This window comes from Salarias fasciatus, chromosome 4 (assembly GCF_902148845.1).
Source record: "Salarias fasciatus chromosome 4, fSalaFa1.1, whole genome shotgun sequence".
Lineage (NCBI taxonomy): Eukaryota > Metazoa > Chordata > Actinopteri > Blenniiformes > Blenniidae > Salarias > Salarias fasciatus.
The window spans coordinates 17298384-17323651 of NC_043748.1; the positions used below are offsets into that span (position 1 = coordinate 17298384).

General features: G+C 41.5%; 1 protein-coding gene across 1 annotated transcript; it reads left to right on the plus strand.

Annotated features, from left to right (window-relative positions):
* The first annotated feature begins 12105 nt into the window (after positions 1-12105).
* sgsm3 (small G protein signaling modulator 3) lies at positions 12106-24460 on the plus strand. Its single transcript, XM_030089068.1, has 21 exons — positions 12106-12278; positions 16146-16235; positions 16363-16448; positions 16704-16767; positions 17142-17353; positions 17456-17563; positions 17808-17951; positions 18898-19093; positions 19177-19322; positions 19470-19703; positions 19858-20040; positions 20169-20324; positions 20403-20457; positions 20536-20585; positions 20786-20938; positions 21040-21110; positions 21286-21334; positions 21479-21564; positions 21668-21790; positions 22135-22195; positions 23217-24460. The coding sequence occupies exons 2-21, from the start codon at positions 16229-16231 to the stop codon at positions 23298-23300; spliced, it is 2268 nt and encodes a 755-aa protein (XP_029944928.1). The 5' UTR covers positions 12106-12278; positions 16146-16228; the 3' UTR covers positions 23301-24460.
* The last annotated feature ends 808 nt before the right edge of the window (positions 24461-25268 follow it).

Genomic DNA, 25268 nt, shown 5'->3' on the forward strand with positions numbered 1-25268 from the left:
TTTTTTTCAATAAAAGTAACGTATTTGAAATTTATTGAGTGGATATTGACCATAGCACAACACTGAAACCTGAGCTGCAGCGCAGCGGTAGAAACAAGCTACCTTTTGACTACCAAAGACGACCAAATACCAAGACTGAAGCTACAGCAGAGTTCATGGAAATCTCTTTGTCACCACAGTAGAAAGAAAAATAAGCATTGCAACCTCAGATATTAAACTAACAGAATGCAAAGCATTCATAACAAATTACATCAGGTTGAAGTATTCATCGGTCTTGTTTACTCATCAGTTTTATTTTAAATCTTCAGGTAGATTAACATCTGTGGAATGTAAAGAAAACCTAAGAATGATTTTACATCACAGTGAATGGATTTACATGGTGATAATTTCCCAGCTTTTATATCAGAGCTAGAGAAAATACATGCTCCATAAAAATGTATATTGTGAATATCTGTATATGGCATGAAAATAGTGAGTGTTTCCCCCACTCTCTGCAGTCTGTGTCACTCTCACCATATCTCCATGAATTTGAATCTAAATATGTGGTTTTGCATGCATGATTGCGAATGTGCACACAAATTGTGTGCGTATGTATTTCCGTGTGCGTGTGTAGCATGCCCAACTTATTTATTAAAGGCCAGACTTTGAATATTTGATTTTCTGGTGCTCAGGCTTCAAGGATGAGTGAGGTGAAAGGATTATCTTAAATATTTGATTGAACCCAGGTACCGTATGATGCCACAAAAAAAGCAGGCCCTGACTGTCTAAATCGAGGAGTGGCATTAATATTTCACTAGCAAGTCAAGAAATTAATCCCTATTTTCATGCTGGCCTTTAAAACATACAAAACTGTATGTTAATGTCAAGATACAATTACTTTACATTTATCAGTCTAAGAGTCAAACAGTGTTTTTGTCTTTGTGTTCCAGCAACCATGCAATGAAACTATCCTCACATTTTTCCTTTCATATTATGATAATGACTTTTTTCAGCGCCCTGCCAGGCTGCAAATGCACAGGTGATGAAAAGAGAGTACACAGCGGAGCAATTATTTTCAGCACATGAGCACAAGCGGCCACCAACCTCTCGAGTTAACAAACTGATTATATTGACCACATGCAAAGCGGGTGATGGGAAACTACTTCACTCAGTTTCAAGGCTTTAATAGGCAAAGCATAAAAATGCAGGGTATTCAGAGTACAACAACCCAGAAGCTCACCAACCATTAACACTCAGAAAACATGTTTCAGAAAAATATAATCAAGTTAAATACCACTTGATCACAAGCGTGCAGTCAATCGAGTTGTACTATTGCAGCGTGCGGGGGTTCTCGAAGTGTGAGAGGATGAAACCAACATCAACAGAGCTTAAACCGCTGATACCTGCACCCCAGGATGAATTTAATGATGAAAAAAATAAAGCAGATGAACTCCTTCGGATTATATCAGTTACACAGCGGAAGCTGAACGCCGCTTTCCACATGGACAGAGGAGCTGCTCCTAAAGGAGAGAAATTGTTCCCTTCCTGTGAAATGTCACACTTCTGTCCTGCTTAGCATATCAAAAAAGACAAAAAAAAAAAAAAAAAAAATCAAGTTGGGATATCATGTTTCAACATGATTTATAGCTAGTCTTGGAAGTATTACACACCGGAGCCGACTTTTGTTCGGCACTGATTGCTACACAGTGGCAAACATCTGATGAAACCACCTCTGCTTTCACCTCCTTTTTCAATTGAAAAGTTATTTTTACAGTGTGATTTAACTGTGCATTAATTTCATTTGATTACTGTTCTGGCCCTGACTGGGCCATTTGAGTGCTAATATATTTAGTAACCTCCTGAATAGTTTTACACTGTAAATTAGTTTTATTTTTCTGTGTTGCAGATCTCATTATTTCAATTCGGGTTTATGTTTAATGGTGAACATTTCTTTCATGTCACCCACCATGTCATATAATCTCATGAACATATGCATCCAAGCAAAACGCATAGCGGACGTGAACATTCAAACACATGACACGGAGTGGCCGGATGAGGACTGGTTTGTGCGTTTAGACCTCGTGTCAGGACGTCAATTTGAAGCCACTGAGTCATACGAGGAGAGTTGCAAAGCTGATGAGGCCGTTTCCCAGTTATAAATAAACCATTTTCTCTAAGCTCATTGCCATGTTTTTCTCACACCCATGGACAAACACAAATGGACATGTGGCCTTGAAAGGAAAGACTCAGAAGAACATGATGTTGCCTTCTACAAGACTGAATTAGCCAAACTATAAATACATGTTCGAAGGTGTTTTTCTTTTTCCTGTTGTGTTTTTTTTTTCTTTGTGATTTGAGTCATGTGAAATAAACCATGATTCTTTGTAGTTTGGCGAGTCTTTTGAAAGTGCTTTTTATGTTCATCTTTTTATTATCTATCTTATTGCTTATTTACTGTATTTAATATCTAATTTTCCTTCCATTTTGTGTATGTACATTGAAGAATGCTGCCCCCTGGGTCAATTTCGGCAAAGCACAATCTGTCTTTGGATTGTTGTGCCAACAGCATTTGGGATTAAATGTAAGCCACATATTTAATTCTCTGCTTAACTGTATTAATGACCGTGGGCAGTGGCTGGCTCGATATTTTCCTCATTTGAATCGACAGAATACCTACTGTATCGTGTTTGGTTCTCCGTTCATGGGTAACATGCTGCTTCGAAGCCTGGATTTTTTTGGCTCAGCGCATTAAAGAAGTAGTAAAAATGAGTTTTGATTGATTTGAATCTGTTGTGAAAGCAAGTTTTTTCCAACTTCATTTTTTATCTAAAGCAAAACCCTTTCAGAATCAAAATGATTTAGAAGAAAATGTAAGTTTATTTATTTATTTATTTATTATATTGCTTCATAAATTGGTCTCTGACATTTCTCCCTCTCTTGCCTCCAAATGGCTGCTGCTCACCTTTTAACAAACACTTCCATAGATGAACGCATTGCTCCTGTGGCTCAGTCTCTTCTCTTTACAACACATTTTAAGCTCTTTCCGTTTGTTTTTAAAGCTGTTGGTGGCTTTGTTTATGACCCTATCTATCTGAGACGTCTGTCTGCGACATGCAAACACGACGAGGTGCTGAGGTTATCTGGTCAGCTCACGCCGGTTGTCTCTCTGTGGAGATAGACACTCTGATGCGATCATGCATTCACAGTTGCTGCTCCCAAACTGTGGAACGAATTTCCCCCAGGTGTGTGCGTCGCTCCTGAACTACCTCTCTTCTCAAGTGTATTTCAATCGGCGTTCAACCTGTAGTTTATTTTGTTTTGTATTTCTGTAATTATAGTTTTAATGCATTGTGAATCTGTACTGTTATCATTTATTTCTGCTTCTTTGCATCATTTATTCTACATTTTGTGATGTTTTCCTGGATGTAAAGATGTTTGGACCTGCTGTGAATCAGCACTGCGTCGTAGGGTTCAATACAAGTATCTGCCATTGGAGCTTCATGTTGTTTCATTTTAAAAATAAGCTTTTTACCGCACACTGTGACACATGGGCTTTGTGTGTGTGCTCGGCATTTTCTTGGGAGGCTGAATAATCAGCTACGTGCTTTTTGAAAAGCATGTCAACAGCCATATTTGTTTGTGCCTAATAGCTAATTTTTCTGCACCCATTATAATGAGATTTTTTTTGTCGCCTCTAACTTTTCTCTTGAATGACTTACTCTCACCTTCAGTTAGCGATCGCTCGGAGGCATTTCTGTTGCTCTCTCGGATTAGATACCCACTGGGATGTGTTTACTCCAAACAGGTTTTAATAAAGTCTCTGTGGTAGGAGTTTAGGCAGTACATGCATCCAAATTGCACAAAGCATTTTAAGCAAACCCCAGCAGCTCAATTTTATTAAATTTTTTTATGCTGTTTGAGTTTTATTTCCCAAACTCAAACTGTGATGTATGAACGGCTTGATATGCTCTGTCGAAAAACCAAATTAGAAAAAGTTCATCATGGTCCAACTTGGGGAAAAGAAACCAATTGTGTGTTTTTTTTTACTGGATATTGCTGTTCCACTCTAACTCCCGCTCATATAAATATTCACAAAGCTGTGATAAATGCATGCTTATTATATTCTACTGCAAGTGGCTTCTGTGTCAAATGAGTCCACGTTAGAATCAAACACCAGAATGAGGTTAAAATGTGACGGTGATTGATTGATGATGATGATCAGATAGCCATCTGTCTGTAAAGTTTAATTATGCTGTGAGAGAATAAAGCAAAGTGAGAGGCAGTTCTTTGCTTTTTTTGATGAGAGAGGTCGACTGACTGTCAGTTATCTTATATAAACACTCGATAAATGGATTAAAGGGTGCAGCCAGCCTTAAGATGTATGAACAGTAACAGATTTCAACCTCTTTAACATCTGCTTTACCAACCTTGCTGCCATTGCACTGTAAGAGTTTAATATTTCCTGTTTAGAGGGACTGCATGGCTTTGAAATGTATTATGGTTTTATTTCATAAATAGTTACCAGGACTACTGCTTTTGCAGCAGCATTTCAATTTAATACTTGTAAAATTTGCGCTACTGAAAAGCAATATGGGGCACTGTTCTGTCTTCTCTAACACCTAAATAGTTTTACCTGATCGACTGGTCCTTCAGCCCGGCTTAGTGTCACATTTGCATATTGGTGATGGTTTCTCTTGCATTCTTAGCTCCAGGGTGTTTCTCCCAATCGTTGTGTCATATCTTCAGTTACTCCTCAGCCTCCGACAAACATTCAATATGTCAGAGTTAATTATTGCCTCTTTTGTGCGTTGGATTGTCATATTGACGGATTGCCACAGTTTCTCTTCGTTCAAGAGGATGAAGCTCTTCTGATGTATTGTTGTTTTCTTGTTTTGGTTTTGTTTCATCTGGCAATTACCAAGAGCTCCACTTTATGTTGTGTTCGCTGTTCTGTCTTTGATTTTTCCCATGGGTCAGACTGAAAGCTGCATTCACCACCCTGGACAGGCTGAGGCTAGCTACCAATGGAAGAGAAGGCGCTGTTGTGATTAGTGCTGTGTAAGAAATGAAAATGTAATATTCATTCATTTAACAGAAGAGTGTCCCATATTAGTTGCCTCCTATGTAACCAGATCTGAATCAAACACCTTTGGAAACGGTGTAACAGGAGATTTGCAGCACCAGGGCGAAGAAATTGTGCGAAGCTCTTATCTCAGCCATGAAGTCGATCTACTTTTCGCAGAGCAAAGGATGGCCTTGCCTATCTAATATAGTGCTGCGATATTGTGACCTTTTGAATATGCTCTCACAAGGACTCGCAAGTGTTTATCAACAGCCGGCGTGCTGATAGTCGACGGCGCCATCTCCATCAGCTGATGTGTATCAGGGAAACCGGGATCCCATCCGTCACTATTATCAGTCATTACCACCAGGAGCTCCTCCTGATGCTGATTTTTATCTGCAGTGGTCCGCAGAACCATTTCTGTTAGACATGATTGAAACTTCTACTGAAAGTTTAAACGCTCATTTTTTATTAGGACGAATGGGATGAGTTATGATCATATTTTAATAGAAAAAAAAAAAAATACTGTGCCAGAAAACCTGAGTATAGCCGTACAAATTCCACATCTCGTAGGGTTATCAAAGATTTCTGTAGGAATTAGTGGGAATAAATGCAAACTTGCAGTATCATGGAACTCAATTAAACTCAAGCAGCTCTCAAATTCTTCAGCTGTAGTTCCATAATTTATCTCGGGCGCAGGAGAGAAGCCAACATTTATATCAAAAGATTTAAAGATTTAATCAACATGACTTGCATAATCCATCAAACCCTGAACTGGCGTTAATTTCTTATACTGTATAATTCTATATTAATATTAATATGTTTATTAATGTTAACATTGTCTGTCCCGTTTCATTGATTTGATGTTGTAGTAATTATTTGTATCAGGCATTATTCAAAAACATCCATCTCACACAGACTACAGTGAGAAACAGACGAAAACAGTTACGCAACAAGTGGAAAAGTATCAAGAGATTTGAGAAAAAAAAGAGGAGTAACTATTTGTTTGTGCGTATGGCTGAGAGCAAAAGCTTTCTGTCTTGCACTGTGTTGCTGCAGGGATTTTTATTCACGCTGTATAATATTCAGAACTGACATCCACCAAAGAAGACCTGCATGTAAATTTTACCCACTGTGACACCGGCAGCACTTGAAGAAAGCTGACAAAAGGCCATCTGTTGTTTATGAATGCAATAACACACTCACAGTGATGTATATTTAGATTATTAACTTATAACAACTTTATTGACGGACAGTCTTCGTCGGACATGTTTAAAGTAATCCCTGTGCTTTTTACCCATTAGGCTTCCATATCAAGCTCTCTTCACAAACTGAGTGTGTGGTTACAGACATTAGCACCAATATAGGCGAGCCTGTGTGCCTGTTATTATTGTTATAAGTGGTTATAAGTCAACATATAGGGAAAAAAAGCACCACTCTTTAATCTTCTTAGCTCGCACTCAGCTTCAGTAAATGACACAGATATGCACACGCATAAATGTGTTGACCTACAGTCAGCTGAGATCTTATATTTTTACTGTCCGTTCAGTCCTTTACTCTCTTCTCTTTTCTTTCTGTCTCTTATCAGGACTAATGGGAGTGATAAAGACAACCTACAGAGAGAGATCCATCTCAATCTCTTAAGAAGGCAATTACCATTTTGTGCTGTAGAAAAACAGAGAGTTCTTTAAGTAGTTAATAAAGTGATTTCAGAATTGCATGATACCCAAACAAGCTGATATTAAATCCACTGTTCTTTACGCAATTCCAGTTGCTTTGTCAACAACTCCATGGAACCCTTTAACATTAAAACCACAGTGGTGTACCGTGTTTCAAAGCCAGCCTGCTGTTTCATAACACTCACAGCAGCACTTCTAATCTTATGTCACCACCATATAAATCAGCAGCTGACAGAATCATAATGCAGGTAGCAAACAAGAGCACACGACGCGTAATTCACAATTACTCTGAGACAGTGATTCCCATAATGAAAATTAAAGGCTTTAGCTTTTCACAGAAAGTAATTTACTCAACATTATTCCTATTACATCTATAACAGTTTTGCTAAACAAGTGAGAGGGAATCTAATCCTAGATTACAGTCTTTCGTACGGCCAAATTCCCAGCATCATGGCAGGTCTCATTTTAATGCATTGCGTGTGTAAAGCAGGGCTGCTCTGAGCCGTGGCGGTTAGCACTGTCACTCCGCAGCAGGAACATCCCTGGTTTGAGTCCAGGTAGGACACTTTTTTGTGGATTTTCTTGCCGTCAACTGAGGTCAAATTTCACGAGGCCGCAACTGAGAGTTGTCTGTCTCTTTGTGTTTAATCTGTGATGTTCTGGAAACCTGTCCGGGCCTGTCCGGTCTGGTTGTTTGGGTGAAGTGTTTAAGAAATGACTGATGCGAGTCTGTTCAGTGGAAAGCGATCCTCTATATTTATATATCCGCTGTGAATTCATCTGTGCCAACAAACACGCACACACACTGCAACGCACGGCTCAGCAGGGGGTTCAAGGGTTAACAAGCATTACACTGAAGGTCAGCGGAGGAGGTGGTTGCAGAGATTAGCGTTACCATAACACCCAGTCATCTGTGTCTATCACTAAGGCAAATGATGTCTGTCCCCTCACTTCACACATGGCCAGGTCAGACGGACACAACGACGTGACATGATTACCACACAAACAGTGACAGCACTGTCATCACGCATGACCGTTAAAAGCACAGGATGCACGGGAAATATCTCCGGGGAGTATGCATTTTTCAGAGAACTGATGCCACGTCTCAGCACTGCCTACATCGTGTTGGCAAACTTTACAAATTGCAATCAAGTCTCTGCTGCGATGTGATACCACACTGCAGCTCCATCACGAAATCTTGATTTCTTTTATAGCCTAAACTTTTGGCTCTTCTATCATTTCTTTCAGACAGAGATACATAAGTTTTATTGCTCTTATGCCTTATTGCTGTGCATTTGCATGCTGCAGTGGAATTACCATCTAAATATTCTACGGCGGCTTTATGGCTTCTAACCCCTTCCTTCCTGTCTCTGTTACATTCTCACAAACAAAAATGTCTCCCTTATATTTTTTCCCCACCACTTTACTCCAGCATGTACCCCGCTTTCAACCTCTGCGTCCATCATCAGACTCACCTCCCTCGCATCGCGTCGCATCGACTGCCGCGATGTGTGAACACGCATGTGTATTTGTTGCAACTCAGTGCCTCATTTCCCAAATGGCTCAACCTCCATGAATGATAAACATGCCTAGACAGAGAAATAAAAATGTGCAGGATTCACACAGAGGCACACTGAAGATGTGGCTACACCCAGGAGGCCTCTGTCATTTATTTTTTTGTTCTCTTTGACCTGACCTTAACACGTTTCCTATTTGTGATCCAAAAATAGGAAGAAAGAAAAAAAAAGTTTTTAAGTCAAATTAGCATTTGAATTCTATTTGATTGGTATTATTCTTCATTCCAATAGCTTTTATTATCATTAGTTCATGCTCTGGGTTGCAAACAATATGCATATACCATCCCGACACGGCACCCAGGAGGCATCACATGCCGTTGACCCTGCACTTTACTTTCAATCCTTCTCATCACAGGAGAAGCCCTGTGAGATCGAGGGAACAGCTGTGTAAAAGCCCCGTATCCTGCCCCAGAGACCCTGCCTGACTTCGTCTGGCCGGCCCCGATATGCATAAATGATGGAAATTATCCCAAAAGCAGAGGGTACATCAAGCAGGTCACATCACCCTCCACTCAGTGTCTCAGGAGGGCCGTATATGCCTTCCCATAATGACGGCGCAGACATGTAGACTTAATCATACTTCAGAGTAATGGCTTCAGGTGAAGGGGGTTATGGTCACATGAAAAAGACTGTGGAGTCGCATTCTGTCAAAAAGCCTCGCACGTGTACGTATGACACGGAGAATACAATTATGCATGCGTGCATACACTTATACATGCTCATGCATGAACAGCACAGACACATGTGAGTTCACAAGTGCATTTTCATATACATGAGTGCACGCCTGTATGCACATGAATACACACACACACACACATACGGACAAATGCACACACGCACACATTAACATTTACTATATAATCTGAAATATGGCCCACATCCATAATTAATTGTGCACAGCCTGATGCGATGCAACAGTACCATCTTCTGTCACAACATGTAACTGCAGGACTGCAGCATATTGATCCAGTGCGAACAAGTGGCAACTCTCTTTCTTTTTCCCCCTTTAATCTTTCTGATGGTGACCTGCTGATTCATCTGTATCACTGAGCTCCTTCATCTAATCCAATGAACATGCCAATAACACAAGGGCATGCATTCTTGTGTCTGTGCAAGCCTCTGAGCCAAGGCCCACCCACACGCACAACAGGCTGAGTTTTCAGGGTTTTTTCACAACAGCAAATAAAAAAAAAAAAAAATGCCTTTTTGATGTGCTGTTCTCCTCCTCCTTCCTGTTTGTACTGCTATGCCTGCTTCACCCTTTCCCTTGGTCACTTCCTCTTGTTTCACTCACAAATTCCTACGTGATCCAATTATTTTTCTCTGCTTATCACAGTATTATTTCCCATCCCTCCCTCTCACATATATTTTCCCACCCTTAGTGTCTCTCGATCTCTGCCTGTCTCCTCATCCCTCCCCATGGCATCTGCCTCCGCCTCTCTGCTTCGGCCTGACGTCATAGTAACCGCAGTGTAAGATTCAGGGCTTGCTTGACAGTGCAAATCATTCTATCAAAAATTACACAGACAGCCAGGCCGACGAGCAGCAGAGGAGGTGGGGATGGGGGAAAGATGTGGCAGAAAGACGCTGATCCCCACCCACTTCACTGTGGCATGTTGGCTGAATGCACCATTTGGGCTATTTGGCTGGTAAGCTGTGGGCAAGGTCGGTGGCTTCAGCGTCTTTAATGATGTGACTCACTCTGGCATGGTGCAGCAGACGGAGCATGCAAGCAGTGCAAGTGGGCTGGAGACAAAATAGTGTCATTCTGATGTGTCAGCAGACAGAGGCAAAAACAAAAAGGTACTGAAGAAAAGAGTCTGGTGAGAACAAAAAGGACACAAAAACTTTTTCACTGCGAGATGCTCAAGATGAACATTGCTGGTACAGATGATGAACTGCAATGTAAATGTAATGGGCAACACCAGAATGGGGGGTTTTAAAAAGCATGTTCTGCATTTTAATGGATTATTGGGTGCTTACTTAACTAACTAAAAATTGTAATATATAAAGATCACTATTTCATTATATCAAATGTGTTCAAGTGTAAAGGCATTTCACTGACTTGCTATCAAAATAAAAACACTTGTGCCCCCCACTCCCAAAAAAAATCCAGACAATTCAGGATAAACAGACAACCTTCCATGAACACACCGTGATAGTGTTGTATGATGTATTCACATCACATTGCCACTCTGACATTCATAAGCCTGCCACAGCAAGTGTCTTTTGCTATTTCCTACAATGATTTTAACCTGGGTCTCCCACACTCAACACACGAAACACAAGTGTGAAAATAATGAGGCACTTCAAAGATCACTGGCTTGAATGTGGTTTGGAATTTTGTGTTCTCTCTATGCCTGCATCGTTTTTTGAGTGTCTAACTGGTTGATATGAGGGTATTACTTTGGGCAGGGCAACACAGCTTTAATAACAAATTCAGGTTCTCCTATTTTATAGCAGGGGTCTAAAACCTGCTGTTCTGAAGTCACATGTGGCTCTTTTGTTCCTCTGTAGTGGCTTCATGAAGTGTGAATGTAGCTGAACATTTAACTTATTTTTATTATAGTGACACACCTCAGTATTGTTCAAAATGATTAGTCACTCTTGGTTCAAAAGGGATTAAAAAAAGGTGGCAAGTAAAATTTGGAAAAATAGCTAAAACCACAAGAAATGGGGTTAAAGAATGGCTTAAAAAACCTGAAATGTCTAGAATTTCTAAAACAGGAATATGGTTGTATAAAAGCATGCAAAACTGCTTAGAAATTGGTAAAACGGTTAAAACAGCTAAAATTTCAAAACTGCCAACAAGACAGCCTGAGAGGAGGAGTAAAACTTTTAAAATCAAGTACAAAAAGACATTAAATGTAATAAAATGTTCACTGTTTTGAACTGTAGTTAAAAGTATTTCATAAATGCAGCATAAGATAGTTTTTGAGTTTGCATCAAAACTATAAATGAAACTTCAAAAGCTGCATTAGCCTTATTTTAAAGGTTAAATGTGCTTTGTGGCTCCAGACAAACTTGACTTGGCAGAAAGTCACAAAAATGCCTCTTTTGGTCTTGAAAGTTGCAGACTCCTGTTTTAGAGATCTGAAGTTCAGAGGTCTTGACCTATTATTCAATGACCATGTCATGTAGATGTACTGAGATGCAAACAATATATCCACCCATAAACCTTCGATAACTTCCATATAATTGTGTGCAGGGTCGCAAAATCCCAGCTGGACAGGTTACCAGTCCACCACAACACAAACACAGAGAAATAGACAACCACATACACTGACACTTTATGGATGGGTGCTAATACAATCTATCTCACTGTCTATCTTATATACTACTCTATCCAATTTAATGTTGTGGGGCACATCGACACAGATAGAGAGAACATGTAAAGTTCACAACAAAGACCCAGGCCCAGGATCAAACCCACAGTGTTGTTGTTATGAGAGGAGAATAGAATATAACTGCCATATGTTTTACATATATCTTTTTTAAACTTCATATTTCCCTAACCTGCTTTTTTGGATCTGTTTCTATGAAATAGGTCAAAAAAATAATAAAAAAAAAATACTAGAAGCTGTTGTCGACCGTGTGCGCAGTTTGCTCTCACGGTGGGATTAGTGCTGATCGGGGATGAATGAGGTGGGAGAGGAGAAAATGAATGAATGGAACAAACGGGGAATGGACGTCGTGTGCCTGCGTCACCCGTTCCCCCGCGGAAGGATACAGTTTTTTCTATATCCACCGAGAAGCGTAGTTCCGGGATTTGGAACTACTTCTCGGGATGGAAGAGGAAACAGGGAAGAAAAAGCCCTCGCAGGGCGCAAGAATACTACGGAGCTACACGTCGGCACTAGCAGGTGCACCGTAAAGGGAAATCACAATTGTGATGCGAATCATGGCATAACTGATGGGTCTCCTTCTCCAGCGGTACCGATTCACGTCTGCCATAAACTGCCGCCTCAGAATAATGTAAAGGTAGGTGACGCGGCTTCGCGTGCTCACACTTTGCACGTAACTACTAGCTGAAAGCTACATGTAGCACGTATGGCTAACAGCTGACAAGTGAAAACATGGACGTTGCATTGGTCCCTAAGGCGTTTCGTCAAGCTTGTAAGAATATTGCGGCTGTAACTTTTGTGAATTTACTGTAAATGCAGTGGACTGAACGTGCTGCCGCGGGTAATTTAACGCGATATCTCGTTAAAACTGCACCTGACGTCAGCTGCGGTTTGACGTAGCGTTTATGTAGGTACACGTCTGCTGTGTACACAGACGTAAGTAAAGTATCCTCCCTGGGTTTGTTTAGATCACCAGTGTGCTCGATATTACCCATACATCATGTCAGTTTTATCAAACAATTTATTTTAAATATATAGAAACAGTTAGACATACAATGAGTATTTTGCAGCCTGTCTCAGTAGTTTTACTGTTACACTTACAGCACCTCGCTATGCAATTTGTGCACTATTTCCTCCATTTATTAGTCAATCACTTGTTGCTGTATGCATAGCTCTGTCGCATATATAGAAGACAGCATTATTAGCTCTTTGTCTCCTTTTCCCTGCAGAATGCTGGCTCACTTTTGCAGCCCTTCCCATTATAAAGAGGGGGTTCCCAACAGATTAACATTTTCCTGTTGTTGAGGATGTGGCATCCCTGATCATCACAGTGACACATGCCTGCAAGTGTGAATGGGTAGATGTGACTGTATGTGTGTCAGAGAGAGAGAGGAGTGAGACGGAAAAGCCCTGTCTGCCAACGGGAACGAAAGGCTGTCAATATTCATCCGAGGCGAATGCAGCAGGTTTCCAAGAGAGTAATGCACTGACATGCATGGTTGTGCAGGTAGGCGTGTTCATGAGAGGGGAACATGAGTCACTAAAACCGTGGTTTCTCTGAGGAACAACTGGAGGAGGTTAATAGGAAGGGGAGGGGAGATTAACAGGGCTGCACAAGCTCCTCATCCGAGTGAAGGAGGAGGAATACTTTTGCTGTGCACACTGTTGCATCATCTGAGCAACAGGATGTTGCTTTTCTTGCAGCAGGGTGTTGACCAGCGTGTGTCAACATAGGTGAGCAGAGCTCCTCGTGACGTAACAGAAGTGATGTCCTCGTGAAATAAGTTATTATATATATTTTTTTCCATCCGAAGCAAATGAGGGCGGAATACATGATCGTTCGTGATCCAACATTCTTACACCAAACATCTTCATCTGGACTTTTCCTTCCTACCCTTAGCCAGTTATTGCTTAGGTTTTATACTGTTATACATAGTAATTGTAGTTGTGCTGTAATTTGGATTCGCAATTTGTCATCATCTCAATTCTGTCTCCAGTTATAACTAAAATATCTTATGATACTTTTCCAGTGAGTGTAGTCATACATGAACAGAGGTGGTGACTTTCTGCTGTACTACTTGCGGTTACAGAATAATGAAAAACGATGTAGTACAACAAACAGTTTGATACGTGATTCTACACATGTGAATGTGGGACCTGATCATTTTACTTTTAGAAAACTCTACGAACCTCTGAGAGGTTTTTGTAGCTATATAACTGTTCAGAATATTGATTCAACAGATGACATTTTGATTTTCATAAACATTTGTGCCAAGGAAAATGAAAATGTCATCAGAACAATCTCAGAAGACCTCTCACCCCTCTGTGTTCTGGCATTACTGTATTTATGGTAACCTGAGTCTAATGAAGCCATTGTTCGCTATTATTGACATTTTGGAGTCGTCAATAGATGGTCAAACTCCAGAACAATGTCCAACTGTAGCAACAAAGGACAAATGTGTCTTATCAAATTGTAAACAAACAGTTGACCATTTATTTAATATGCTTAGTGTTTCCTTTGAACCGGTCCTACACCCACATGTGACTCTGGGAGTCTGGCTTCAAATTAAGACTAATCATGTTTATTACATGAGATGAATGATTCTGGTGGTTTTTTGGCTCTTTCTGTGGTGGCAGACTTTGCAATTAGATAATCAGTACGTGCAACAGTTTGCAGGTGGGGCCCTGTGATGTTGGTTTTCTTGGCAGGTGATTAAACTGTTAATGTTCTTGTAAGGGAGTAGCGGTGAAATCCCTGTGCTCCCCCGAGCTACACACACAGCTACCCTGAAAGCATCTGGCCATGCTCCAGACCTCAAATTGATTTCTCATCTCTCTTAAGTCCTAAATCCTCCTTCAGATGCTGCAAGCCTGCTGGTAGAATGAATCATTTTGGCTGGGTGTGTGCGTGCTGGTGAGCCTCGTTTGCCGGTTATGCTTGTTACACTGTTGTGGTTTGTGTGTGTTTAGTTTGGACTTGTAGTACAGATAGTATCGGTATTAAAAATATATTCTTGTATGGAGGAACACTTCCCCTGTTTCTACTACGTGCTGTAAGACCAGTATCTTGTGCAATAAATATATAGACATTTAGCAGGACTGTGAAACACATGGTTATGTATCAGAGGTGGAATGTTTGGTATAAAATAATGTTTACGTTATGCATATTCTGGCTCTCACTACCAGTTTTTTTTTTTCATGTTTAATTCATTTACATCCAAGTGTGACCTGTTAGGCAAAGGCCTTAGTTGAAGTGGCATGTTACGTAGGAAATTGTTGTACTAAGAAGACAGTTTTGTTTCTTGCAATAGTTTTATAGCACACAGTCCATATCTAAAAAACACAATCTGGGAGGCTGTGCAGTGATTCCAATCTTAAAGTGAGAAGAGCTAACTGTATTTCTCAGAGTTGCGGAACGGTTCGTTCTATTTTCTGACCCCTCTAATCAAAGTAATGCAATTCTGAGAGAATTGCGTACGCATACCTTCCTGCCAACAAACATGATTACATTTTCATCCAGAAAAAGCTGAGTGGAAAAAAAAATGAGAGACGTCTGGTGGAAGACTTTGAACATAAATTCCAAATTCAGAACAAAGGTTCCACTCATTTGAGTGTTTAACTGTGCCTCGAGACATACATGCTAAAAATGAGTCAAGACCAACACACACACACACACACACTTGAGATAAACAGCTTGTTGAAAGTGCACAGTCATATGATCCTTCGACACGGAACATTTTTTATTTCCCCACTTGAAGCGTGCAGAACAAATCTGTTAAGTTGTGATAGAGCAAGAAACTGTTCATCACTACAGTTACTGGACTTTAGACTCGACGTCTTTCCTTCATTAATAAGGTGTTTTGGGACTGGCGGCGGTGTTTAGAAAGCTGGGTAAGCAGTTTTAGACAAGAACGCTTTGATATTGAGTTGGAATCTGTGTTTATAAGTCAGAAAGCATTAGAGACCAGGACTATTATTTTCTTAGTGTGGACAGATCAGCGATGCATGTTGAGCTTCCTTAAATATGAGACTCAAGCCATAGTTTGTGTGAGTGTTGCATGCAGAACTACACATTTAGAAACTTGTATGCACCTCTGGCTATTTCAGATGTCAGGAAGCTGCATACATTCATACAATGACTCTAAATGCTTATAATTAATCAACTAATTTAGTTCATTTAGCAATTTGTTTGGGGAAAGTGTTTATAGATGTGGAAATATTAGACTGTCATTTCACATTTGCAAATGACAGATTTATTAACAAATGGACTGAATCACTTTTGGCATAAAAACAAATTGAAGTTATCACTTTATCGTTCTGCCTCCGCTGAGTCTTTTACTTCTGAGAGTCAAATAATTTGAGATGTGTTGTGTCCTGACATTTACCCATGAAAACACTGAAGTTAGGCTTTGGGATCTTCTCGTTGAGTACGCTTCAACATGTCTGTGGAAAAATCCTTGGATTGAACTGCAACATGTTTTCTCCCTCTTGTTTTTTTCCGCAGTGGTATCAGTTGATGTGTTTGTTTTCTCTTCCCGGACTGCTCAGTCTCTCCCCATTTAAGACGTCCACTCTGCTCCCGACAGGATGTCAGGTCTGGATCTGCAATATTTCCTTTTTAACTTTGAATCTAATGAGTGTTTTTAGTTTAAACGTATTTACTGCTTTTTATGGATTATCCTGTGCTTCCTGTTTTTAATATAGCTATTTCTCTGTTTCAGGGACCTACACTCCAGCCCCCGGTGGGCCTTTCTCTGCTCTCACCCCCAGCATGTGGCCCCAGGACATTTTGGCCAAGTACCATCATGTGAGAACAACACTCGAAGTGTTTCAGAGAAAAAGGATGTCACCTCTTGAGAGCAGGGCAGAGCATGAGATTGCAAATTTTGACATACCCGTGTAGTTTAATACACTCGGAGGAAGCTGCGGCCACAACAGGACTGCTCCCGTATTCAGATTTGTTGCGTTGCAGCAGGCTTGTAACCACAGCAGGATTTTCATCAGGACATTTACATGATGAGATGAGCAATAACAACGTGCATTTTTCTCCTTGTCTCCACAGAAGGAGCCCTCAGAACAGCCTGAGCGCCAGTATGATGAGTTTGGCTTCAGAGTTGACACCGAGGGTATTTCATTTACTCGTTCCCACTCACACAAACACAGTTTCTGTCTGCAGTCCATGTTTTTCAAAACCGGCCTGATTTCCTGGACATTAATCAGGAAAAAGGACTAAAAATAATCATCCAAGCATATTGGTCTTTGTAAATCTCTGTTACCTTTGTGATTATTTCTTCATTGTGGTTATACTACAGTGAGAATTATTTGTTTTTGGTTTAGTTTAATCTTTTTTCCAATCCTTTATTTTACAGAATTTGCCATCGCTGCTATGTTTCCTCTATCACTCTGTAGTTGAAGGGGTTGAAAAGTCCTTTTTGTTTTTTAGGAGCATGTTCACAAAGTAACATGAATCTAAGGCGATTGTGTGATTCTCTTCACTCAGAGGGAGAAGAATCTAAGTCCTGGCTGGGCAGCGAGGGCTCGCCGCAGCGCGAGGACCCCCAGCAGCGGCTGCGGTGGCAAGCCCACCTGGAGTTCACCCACAACCACACGGTGGGCGACTTGACCTGGGAGCTCATCGATCCGGTGCTTTCACGCTCCGAGCGCCTGCGGTCCCTGGTGCTCGGTGGAATACCTCACAGCATGAGGCCGCAGGTAAGCACACCCGAAGCAGAGCCCGACTACTGACGGCATCCCAGTAATACTTCCCAGCCCGGTTTGTGATAAAGTGATGAGCTGTACTGCTCTGTCTGTTAGCTGTGGATGCGTCTGTCTGGAGCGTTACAGAAGAAGAGGAGTTCTGAAATCTCCTACAGAGAAATCATCAAGAACAGTTCTAATGACGACACCATCACAGCTAAACAGGTAAAACCACTGCCTCTGCACATACGAGTCCATCAGTGGTTCATGGTAGATGATTAAGATGAGGGATCGGTTTAAGAAGTCTCCAATTACATAACAGTCCCATTTCACAGGAAGACAAACATCGGATATTAGATTGTAAATAATACAGTGCTCGCGTCACTGTGTTGCAAAATGATTTCTTCACCTCTCGCTGTCTGTCTTTGTAAGCTTAATGACTGCAATGTTTTGAAACTCCGTTCTTCAGATAGAGAAGGACCTGCTGCGGACGATGCCCACAAACGCGTGCTTTAACAGCATGAGCAGCGTTGGCGTGCCGAGGCTGAGGCGGGTACTGAGAGGCCTTGCATGGCTTTACCCTGACATTGGGTACTGTCAGGGCACTGGCATGGTGAGGACATCACACACACCTGATCGTGCACGAACAAACCACTTACCGTATTGGCCCTAATATAAGACGACTCCGATTATAACACGACCCCTATTTTTCAAAGATCATTTTGTGAAAAAAAAAAAAAAAAGAAAATGCTGAAAACAGTAAGGTCATTCATAAAACAACTTTTTATTATACAATTATTATAAACTCAAAAACTCACAACTGAGATAACATTGCACATGATATAAAATGAAAAAATATTACTACAGTAAGAAACAATAAGCAACAAATAAGAAGCCTCAAGGGGTTCAAACTGCATAAATGATGTAAATAACTTTCCAGTGCCTTTAGCTGAATCAGGCTCTGGTGGTGGACATTCCGTCTTTCCGTTTTTCAGAGATGTATTCACTCACCCTTCTATCAGTCTCTCTGAAGCGCCGCTCCTGGGACCACGGAAAGTTTTTCTCATGGTGTTAGCATTCTGTAGGCGTTTTTTCTGTGCTCTCCAACATCGAACGAGGCGCTCTGCTGCACCATATCTCTTGGCGGCTTGGCAGTTGTTTGATGACTCTGCTGCGTTGATCACCACCAGTTTAAAGTTGGTATCATAACTTCGCCTCTGTTGTTTGCTCAGTTGTCCAGCGTTCAGCCCCTTTGTTCCAGATGATCCGCCATTTTTCATCAGATCATTTGATCTCATTTCATCGCTCCACTCGCTCTCTGCTCAGTGATACTTTGGCGCCATCTAGCGGCGCGGATGCGTATTGACCATCTACCGTAAGTCCGCGATTATAACACGACCCCACTTTTGAGGATGCAATTTCTGGAAAAAAACATCGTCTTATATTCGGGCCAATACGGTACTTGTATTGGCACCTTCACCACTTTAACATCATCCTGATGAAATTCTTAGACCTGCTTCCTTGTGTCTCTCCTCTCTACTCCCCTCTCTGTCACCCAGGTGGTTTCCTGTCTGCTGCTCTTTCTTGAGGAGGAGGATGCTTTATGGATGATGTGTGCCCTGATCGAAGACCTCCTCCCTCCCTCGTACTTCTCCTCCACTCTGCTGGGTGTCCAGACAGACCAAAGAGTCCTCCGTCAGCTCATAGTTCAGTACCTGCCAGCCCTCGACCGTCTTCTTCAGGAGCACGACATAGGTGTGTGCCGCATATGGTCTAATGAATGCTTACAGGGGCTGTAGTCCATATTTTATGTAACACACTCCTTCTTATAAATGCAGAGCTGTCGCTGATCACACTGCACTGGTTCTTGACGTCGTTTGCCAGTGTGGTGGACATCCGCCTGCTCCTCAGGATCTGGGATCTGCTCTTCTATCAAGGCTCTCTGGTGCTCTTCCAGATCACTCTGGGGATGCTCAAGATTAAGGTACCTGCTCTCCACCTCCTTTGGTCCACAAAACTGTTTTAAATTAAAGTAGTCAGGAATGATAAGTCACTCCATACTTCAGCAAAATATTCTTGCTATTTCCCTGCTGATCACATATTGTGTTTGATGTGTACTTCATGCCTGCAGGAGGAGGAGCTTGTGTCCTCGGAGAATTCGGCATCTATTTTTAATACTCTGTCAGACTTGCCAAGTCAGCTGAAGGATGGGCTTGAAGTTCTCGGGGAGGCGATGAGATTAGCAGGGACAATGTCCCAGGAAACTCTGGAAGCACACCGACACAAGCATCTCGCCTACATCCTGAACGAGCAGGCACAGCTCAGCAATGGAAACAACGCAGCCCTCAACACTAATCTCAACAAGGTGAGTGACTGTAGCCTTGTAAAATTGAATGTGCTGATATACTTAAGTCGTAGGAATTTCAAGTTCAACAAGCTCAATTCATGTTTTCTAAAGTTTTAATAAAAAAAAGGTAAAAAAGCAAATGCATTCATCCTATAATTGTATATATATTCAGGTGGTGAGGAGACAGTCCCTGCGCAGAAAATCCACATTAAGCTCCCTGCTCTTCGGGGAGGATGAGGCAGAGGCGCTGAAATCGAAGAATATTAAGCAGACGGAGTTGGTGGCGGCCCTGCGAGAGGCCATAGCTCGCACTGCAGAGCATTTCCACTGTCTGGACCCTCGTCACTCCAGCACGGTGAGTCAGGAACAGGAAGGAAGCTGGCTAATTTTGCCATCATACAGCCGATATTTGGTTTTTCTCATTTTTCTTTACCTTTTATCAGGATTCATTCCAACCTGTTTTCCCCCATCCTTTCTCCGTAGGATCTGACTCCAGACTACTCGATGGAGAGCCATCAGAGGGACCATGAAAACTTCCTCGTTGTGTCTCGCACTCGACGGAGAAGAGCAAAGGCTCTGCTGGATTTTGAGCGACATGACGACGACGAGCTCGGCTTCAGGAAGAACGACATCATCACTGTGAGTCCCGATCGACGTTCAGACGTCCACTGAACTGAGAATTACGAGTAATGGGGAATGAATGTCTCTGTCTTTTAGATCATCTCACAGAAAGACGAACACTGTTGGGTTGGAGAGCTAAACGGACTCAGAGGTTTGTGCTTTTATTGACTCTTACTGCAAACTAGAAGACGAATCCATCCCACCACATCTATTTTCTCGCTCTTTTTAGGTTGGTTTCCAGCAAAGTTCGTGGAGATTTTAGACGAGAGAAGCAAAGAGGTAAGAATATGAATACATTCCACCTTCAGCCTCAAATAGTAGCAGACTGTCCGGTTTTCTCAGCCGAAGTTCTTCGGAGTATTTGTCATGTATCGTTCGGCAGCTTCTGTCTTTTAGTCACGTCTCTCCTGCAGTCGTTGTGAGCGTGAAGTCATGCCGTGTCCTCGACATTGAGCGGTGCTCTCGTGTCTCGTCCCCAGTACTCACTAGCAGGCGACGACTCGGTGACGGAGGCGGTGACAGACTTGGCCAGAGGGACTCTGTGTCCAGCTCTGAAAGCCATCTTTCAGCACGGTCTCAAAAAGCCCTCCATACTCGGGGGGCCCTGTCACCCCTGGTTATTCATAGAGGAGGTAAGACAGCTTTTGTTAATTCATCGTGACACCACATTTCACACAATTTGTATCAAATTTAGCAGAGCGCTGCATCTCTCTATTTTGTGCGTCGCCTTCAGGCTGCGAGTCGAGAAGTGGAGAGAGACTTCAACTCCGTCTATTCCAGACTGGTGTTGTGTAAAACCTACAGGTAAAGCTCCCAAATCTACCTTTTTTTTTATTACTATTTATTTTATGAAACCTGCTGTGCACAAAAACATTAAATATGGTGTGTTTAGGGATGCAAAGATTCAAAATATTCATGTTAAACTTGTATTTGCAAGATTCAAAACATTTGACAAACCATTGTGTTTTGCATTTACCAGGTTAGATGAAGATGGGAAAGTACTGACACCTGAGGAGCTGCTATACAGAGTGAGTAGAAATGAGTTTTTTCACATCATAAAGACAAAAAAAAAGACTTGACTCTGAGTATAGTCAGGAAATAGACTGAACTTCTCTGTAAAAATATCAGACTGAGTAAGCAGTACCTGAGCGCCCCCTATCTCCTCCTCCCAGGCGGTGCAGTCGGTCAACATGAGCCATGACTCGGCGCACGCTCAGATGGACGTCAAGTTCAGATCTCTCATCTGTGTCGGACTGAAGTGAGTTATTGTGACAGAAATCCTCACTCTGTTCGTGTTTGTCGAACCTTCAATCTGCTCCAAGTCCTTCTCAAACCCCTGGGTTCCCACCGTGTCTCCTCAGTGAGCAGGTCCTGCACCTGTGGTTGGAGGTGTTGTGCTCCAGCATCTCTGCTGTAGAGAAGTGGTACCAGCCGTGGTCCTTCCTCCGCAGCCCCGGATGGGTGCAGATCAAATGCGAGCTCAGGTAATAAACACGCATGACAAGAAGCATCGAATTGTCTATTATTTCACTTACTTACAGATTCTGTTCTGTAGCGATGAAGATGACTCTATTGTACATCCTTCCATCACATGTGTTGTAATAGTTTGAAAGTACAGCATTTATTTGAACTGCATTTTGAATTATTTCTAATATTTACTAATCATGTTCACTACATCCTTGTCTTTTATTCTTGTGTATTTTATACAACCTACTGTATTTGTCATTAGAAGCATGAAGTTGCTTCTCTACTGTGTATAAAAGAGAAACAAAGTAATTATTACAGAAAAGACTTGATCTAACAAGTAAACCACTTACTGTCTCTTCAGGGTCCTTTCAAAGTTTGCCTTCAGTCTCTCCCAGGACTGCGAGCTACCTGACAAGAAAGAGGTGAGCCAAGTGAACGTCACAGCATCTCTACAACGAGTCTATAGTGAGCAAATGTTACACATGGATTAAATGTTCTATCAGAGAGAAGCGAAAAAAAAATGGACTTTATGCTTTTTCAGAAGTCCGCCGTCATGAAAGCAGAAGTTATGGATGTGCTGGTTCAGCATCACCTCTTTAGTTGGGATCTTTAGGTAAAATGTCACTGCTGTAGAGTAGACAGTAGTTAGATTACTTCTCTGTTTTCAAGGTTCACACTTTATTGTTAAATTGACATTGTGGTGACACATTATAACATTGTTCAGAAAGGTCACAGAGTTGCTTCCACCCCCCTCGGTGGGTGCAGGGCGGGTGTGAAAGCGTTTAATCAGCATGAATGACGGGGTCAGCCCGCCGTCTACCTGCTGTGACTGGCAGCTGTATGAACAGTAGACGGAGTGAGGTCAACCGGCTCGCTCGGTTCGCCAAAACGTCACTGCAGCGCAGCGGCACCTCTGTCAGGACAAACACAGCAGATCATGTTTGAAGTGAACCGGCAAGGCAAAGACATGAGGAAGCTTCCGGAGGGTTGGTTGGCAAGTTACAGCACTGCGACTTGACCTTTTCTTTACCTCAGTGACACCCTGGAGGGAGGGGGGAGAAATGCAGCTCGTCACAGTGGTTTGAACTCAGCAAATGCCGGCATTTTAGAAACCAGTTCCAGTGAGAAAAAAGCAGTTTGCAGTCAGAATGAATGGCAGTTTATTCATTTAGTCTCCTCTGCCACAATGTCCTGACTTACTATAGTAGAGTAGGCATTAGCAGCATGTGCTTTTCCTCATGCTTGTTCTTTTACAACCATAAGTCGGTAGTGGTGATCTGTGAAGATCTCTATTTTAGCTGCTGACATGTTTCAAGAAACTCCACTTTCATGTGTCTCTTCGTTCTAACTTGTTTTAGTTTTTATTTTAGTTTGAAGTTTGAAACAGCACAGTGGAGTTTCTGTCTGTGACACGATTAAAAACTTTGTGCCTTTTGTTCCCAGGAGAAGGAGCAGAAGCCGCTGAAAGAGGGAGTGCAGGACATGTTGGTGAAACATCATCTCTTCAGCTGGGACATTGACGGCTAACCACTCACCAAAAAGATGGCTGAAACCTGCGTGTCTGTGTATATTCAATGACTCCACTTTTTCTTTTTCTTTTTTTAAAACTTGCAGACACTAAGTCACACTTTAGACCCAAACAGGCCCGAACAGAGGCGCCTTGTTATCGTCTTTCAACTTTGGATAATTTAAAAATCAAAAGATGACTAAAATTTAATCATCATGCAACTGGACAATGTTTTTATGGGCTGAAGCATGTGAACATTATTACTTTTTCCGCTCATGATAAAAGCCATTTCACAAGAAGGTTAAAAAACAAACAAACATATATAAACACATGAAACAATGTGTTCAGACAGGAGGAATTCTCAGTAGTTCTCTCTTCTCATAGTTCATGGAGTGCCTGTTCCGTGTCGGTGAAAACAGTCAATGCAACCCAACCGAACGTTTCCAATTTAAACACCGAAATGAAGCTGTAGTGTTTCTTGGGAGAAAAGTGCTGCTTATGTCAATATTCTGAATTCCACTAAATCTTTTCCGTGAGTAGAAATGTTGCACATGCCGAGTAAAGCCTTCTCTGACTGCGATACTGAACTCTGGACTCCTGTGCGACTCTAACAGTGGTAGTGAGCAGTCGGCACTTGTACGATATAATGTACATGAAGCAGATGCTTTTTGTGTTACATAAATACATGTTACAGAATTATATGTATATGCTATATTTTGCCATGTTTGGTTTTTCTTTTTTTTGTGTGCAAGTTAAACCAACTAGGCCGATTTTCCAACCGGTCTTCAGTCCGTAACCTCCAGGAAACGCTGCGTTCAGTTTAAGTTTTGTGTTCCAATTGTTACATTTCCTGCAGGTTACTTTGGAAATCCATGCACTTTTCATTCCTGACTGATGGCTATTTTTGTTGTATTGATTCCTGCTCTGCCAACTAGGTTAACTCCAACTGTAAGTCCACTTTTTTTGTACTTCAAAAAAGAAAAAGTATATGTGAGTTTCCTATGAGATAAAATAGAAGTAACCAGGATTCTGGATTTAAATAATTGTATCTATGGTGTTCTGTGTGAATCACATCGATTGTGTGATACTGGCAATCGTACACTGGAGGATTCTGATATCTTTTTAAAGATACTTCAGCAACTCTGTTTTCTGTACATAAAGTGACTTGCAGTATATTGAAGGGGGGAAAAAAGTGAGCACGATAAAGCTGAATTAAAACCTCTTTCTTATGTTGAATTCTTCACCACTGAAATATTTCCGTGTTTATTTTGATATTTTAAAAAGCACAGAATGCGCTGCAGTCTCGGAAAGGTTGAGTAAAAGGTGTTTATTGTCGGTATTTTCTGTGGCAAAGTGTTTAAAATGTCACAACATGACAACAGCAACAGGCCATAACACGTCGGGTTATCAGAGTTACAACTAGCACTGCAAGTACTGCATGACTGGGAATCATTAGCAGCAGCTCAAGGTTTCAGTTCACACAGTTTGTAAATGGACTGGCGATGGAGGCATGACGGATACTACTGAATCTAAGAGAGCAGGCGAAATAAGCTGGAGAGAATTTAAGACCATCCAAGATTTTTTTTTTTTTTTCTTTTTTGCATGTATGCTAAATAAATAACTGACAGTTAGAAAAGGCGACAGCTTATATTTCCCGTATATCTAGAATTTTAAAACCACTGTGTGCCCTCTGCTACATTCATGTGTGATTTGCATACATTTTATACATCTTTCCAATCAGCACAACTAACAGCTAATTTACATATGCGGTATAAATAGTACAACTGTGGATCATTGCAAATACATTGGGAATGTAATGGGGGGGGGGGATTCCACATATAGCTGCTCATGTCGGTGCTCGACTCTTGTTTTGGATTTAGCCCCCCTCGCTGCCCCGGGCTCTGAGCCACAGGTTTCACAAAGGTTTCATATGATGTGGCAATAATCAAATAAATCATCTTCCTGAGAGAGGCTGACCTCGCTAACCG

Excerpts from the sequence above, each read along its gene's own strand:
- sgsm3 (XM_030089068.1), top strand. Across the intron at positions 19,704-19,857 it reads TCAACACTAATCTCAACAAG|GTGGTGAGGAGACAGTCCCT; the intron begins GTGAGTGACTGT and ends ATATATATTCAG. Across the intron at positions 20,041-20,168 it reads ACCCTCGTCACTCCAGCACG|GATCTGACTCCAGACTACTC; the intron begins GTGAGTCAGGAA and ends CTTTCTCCGTAG.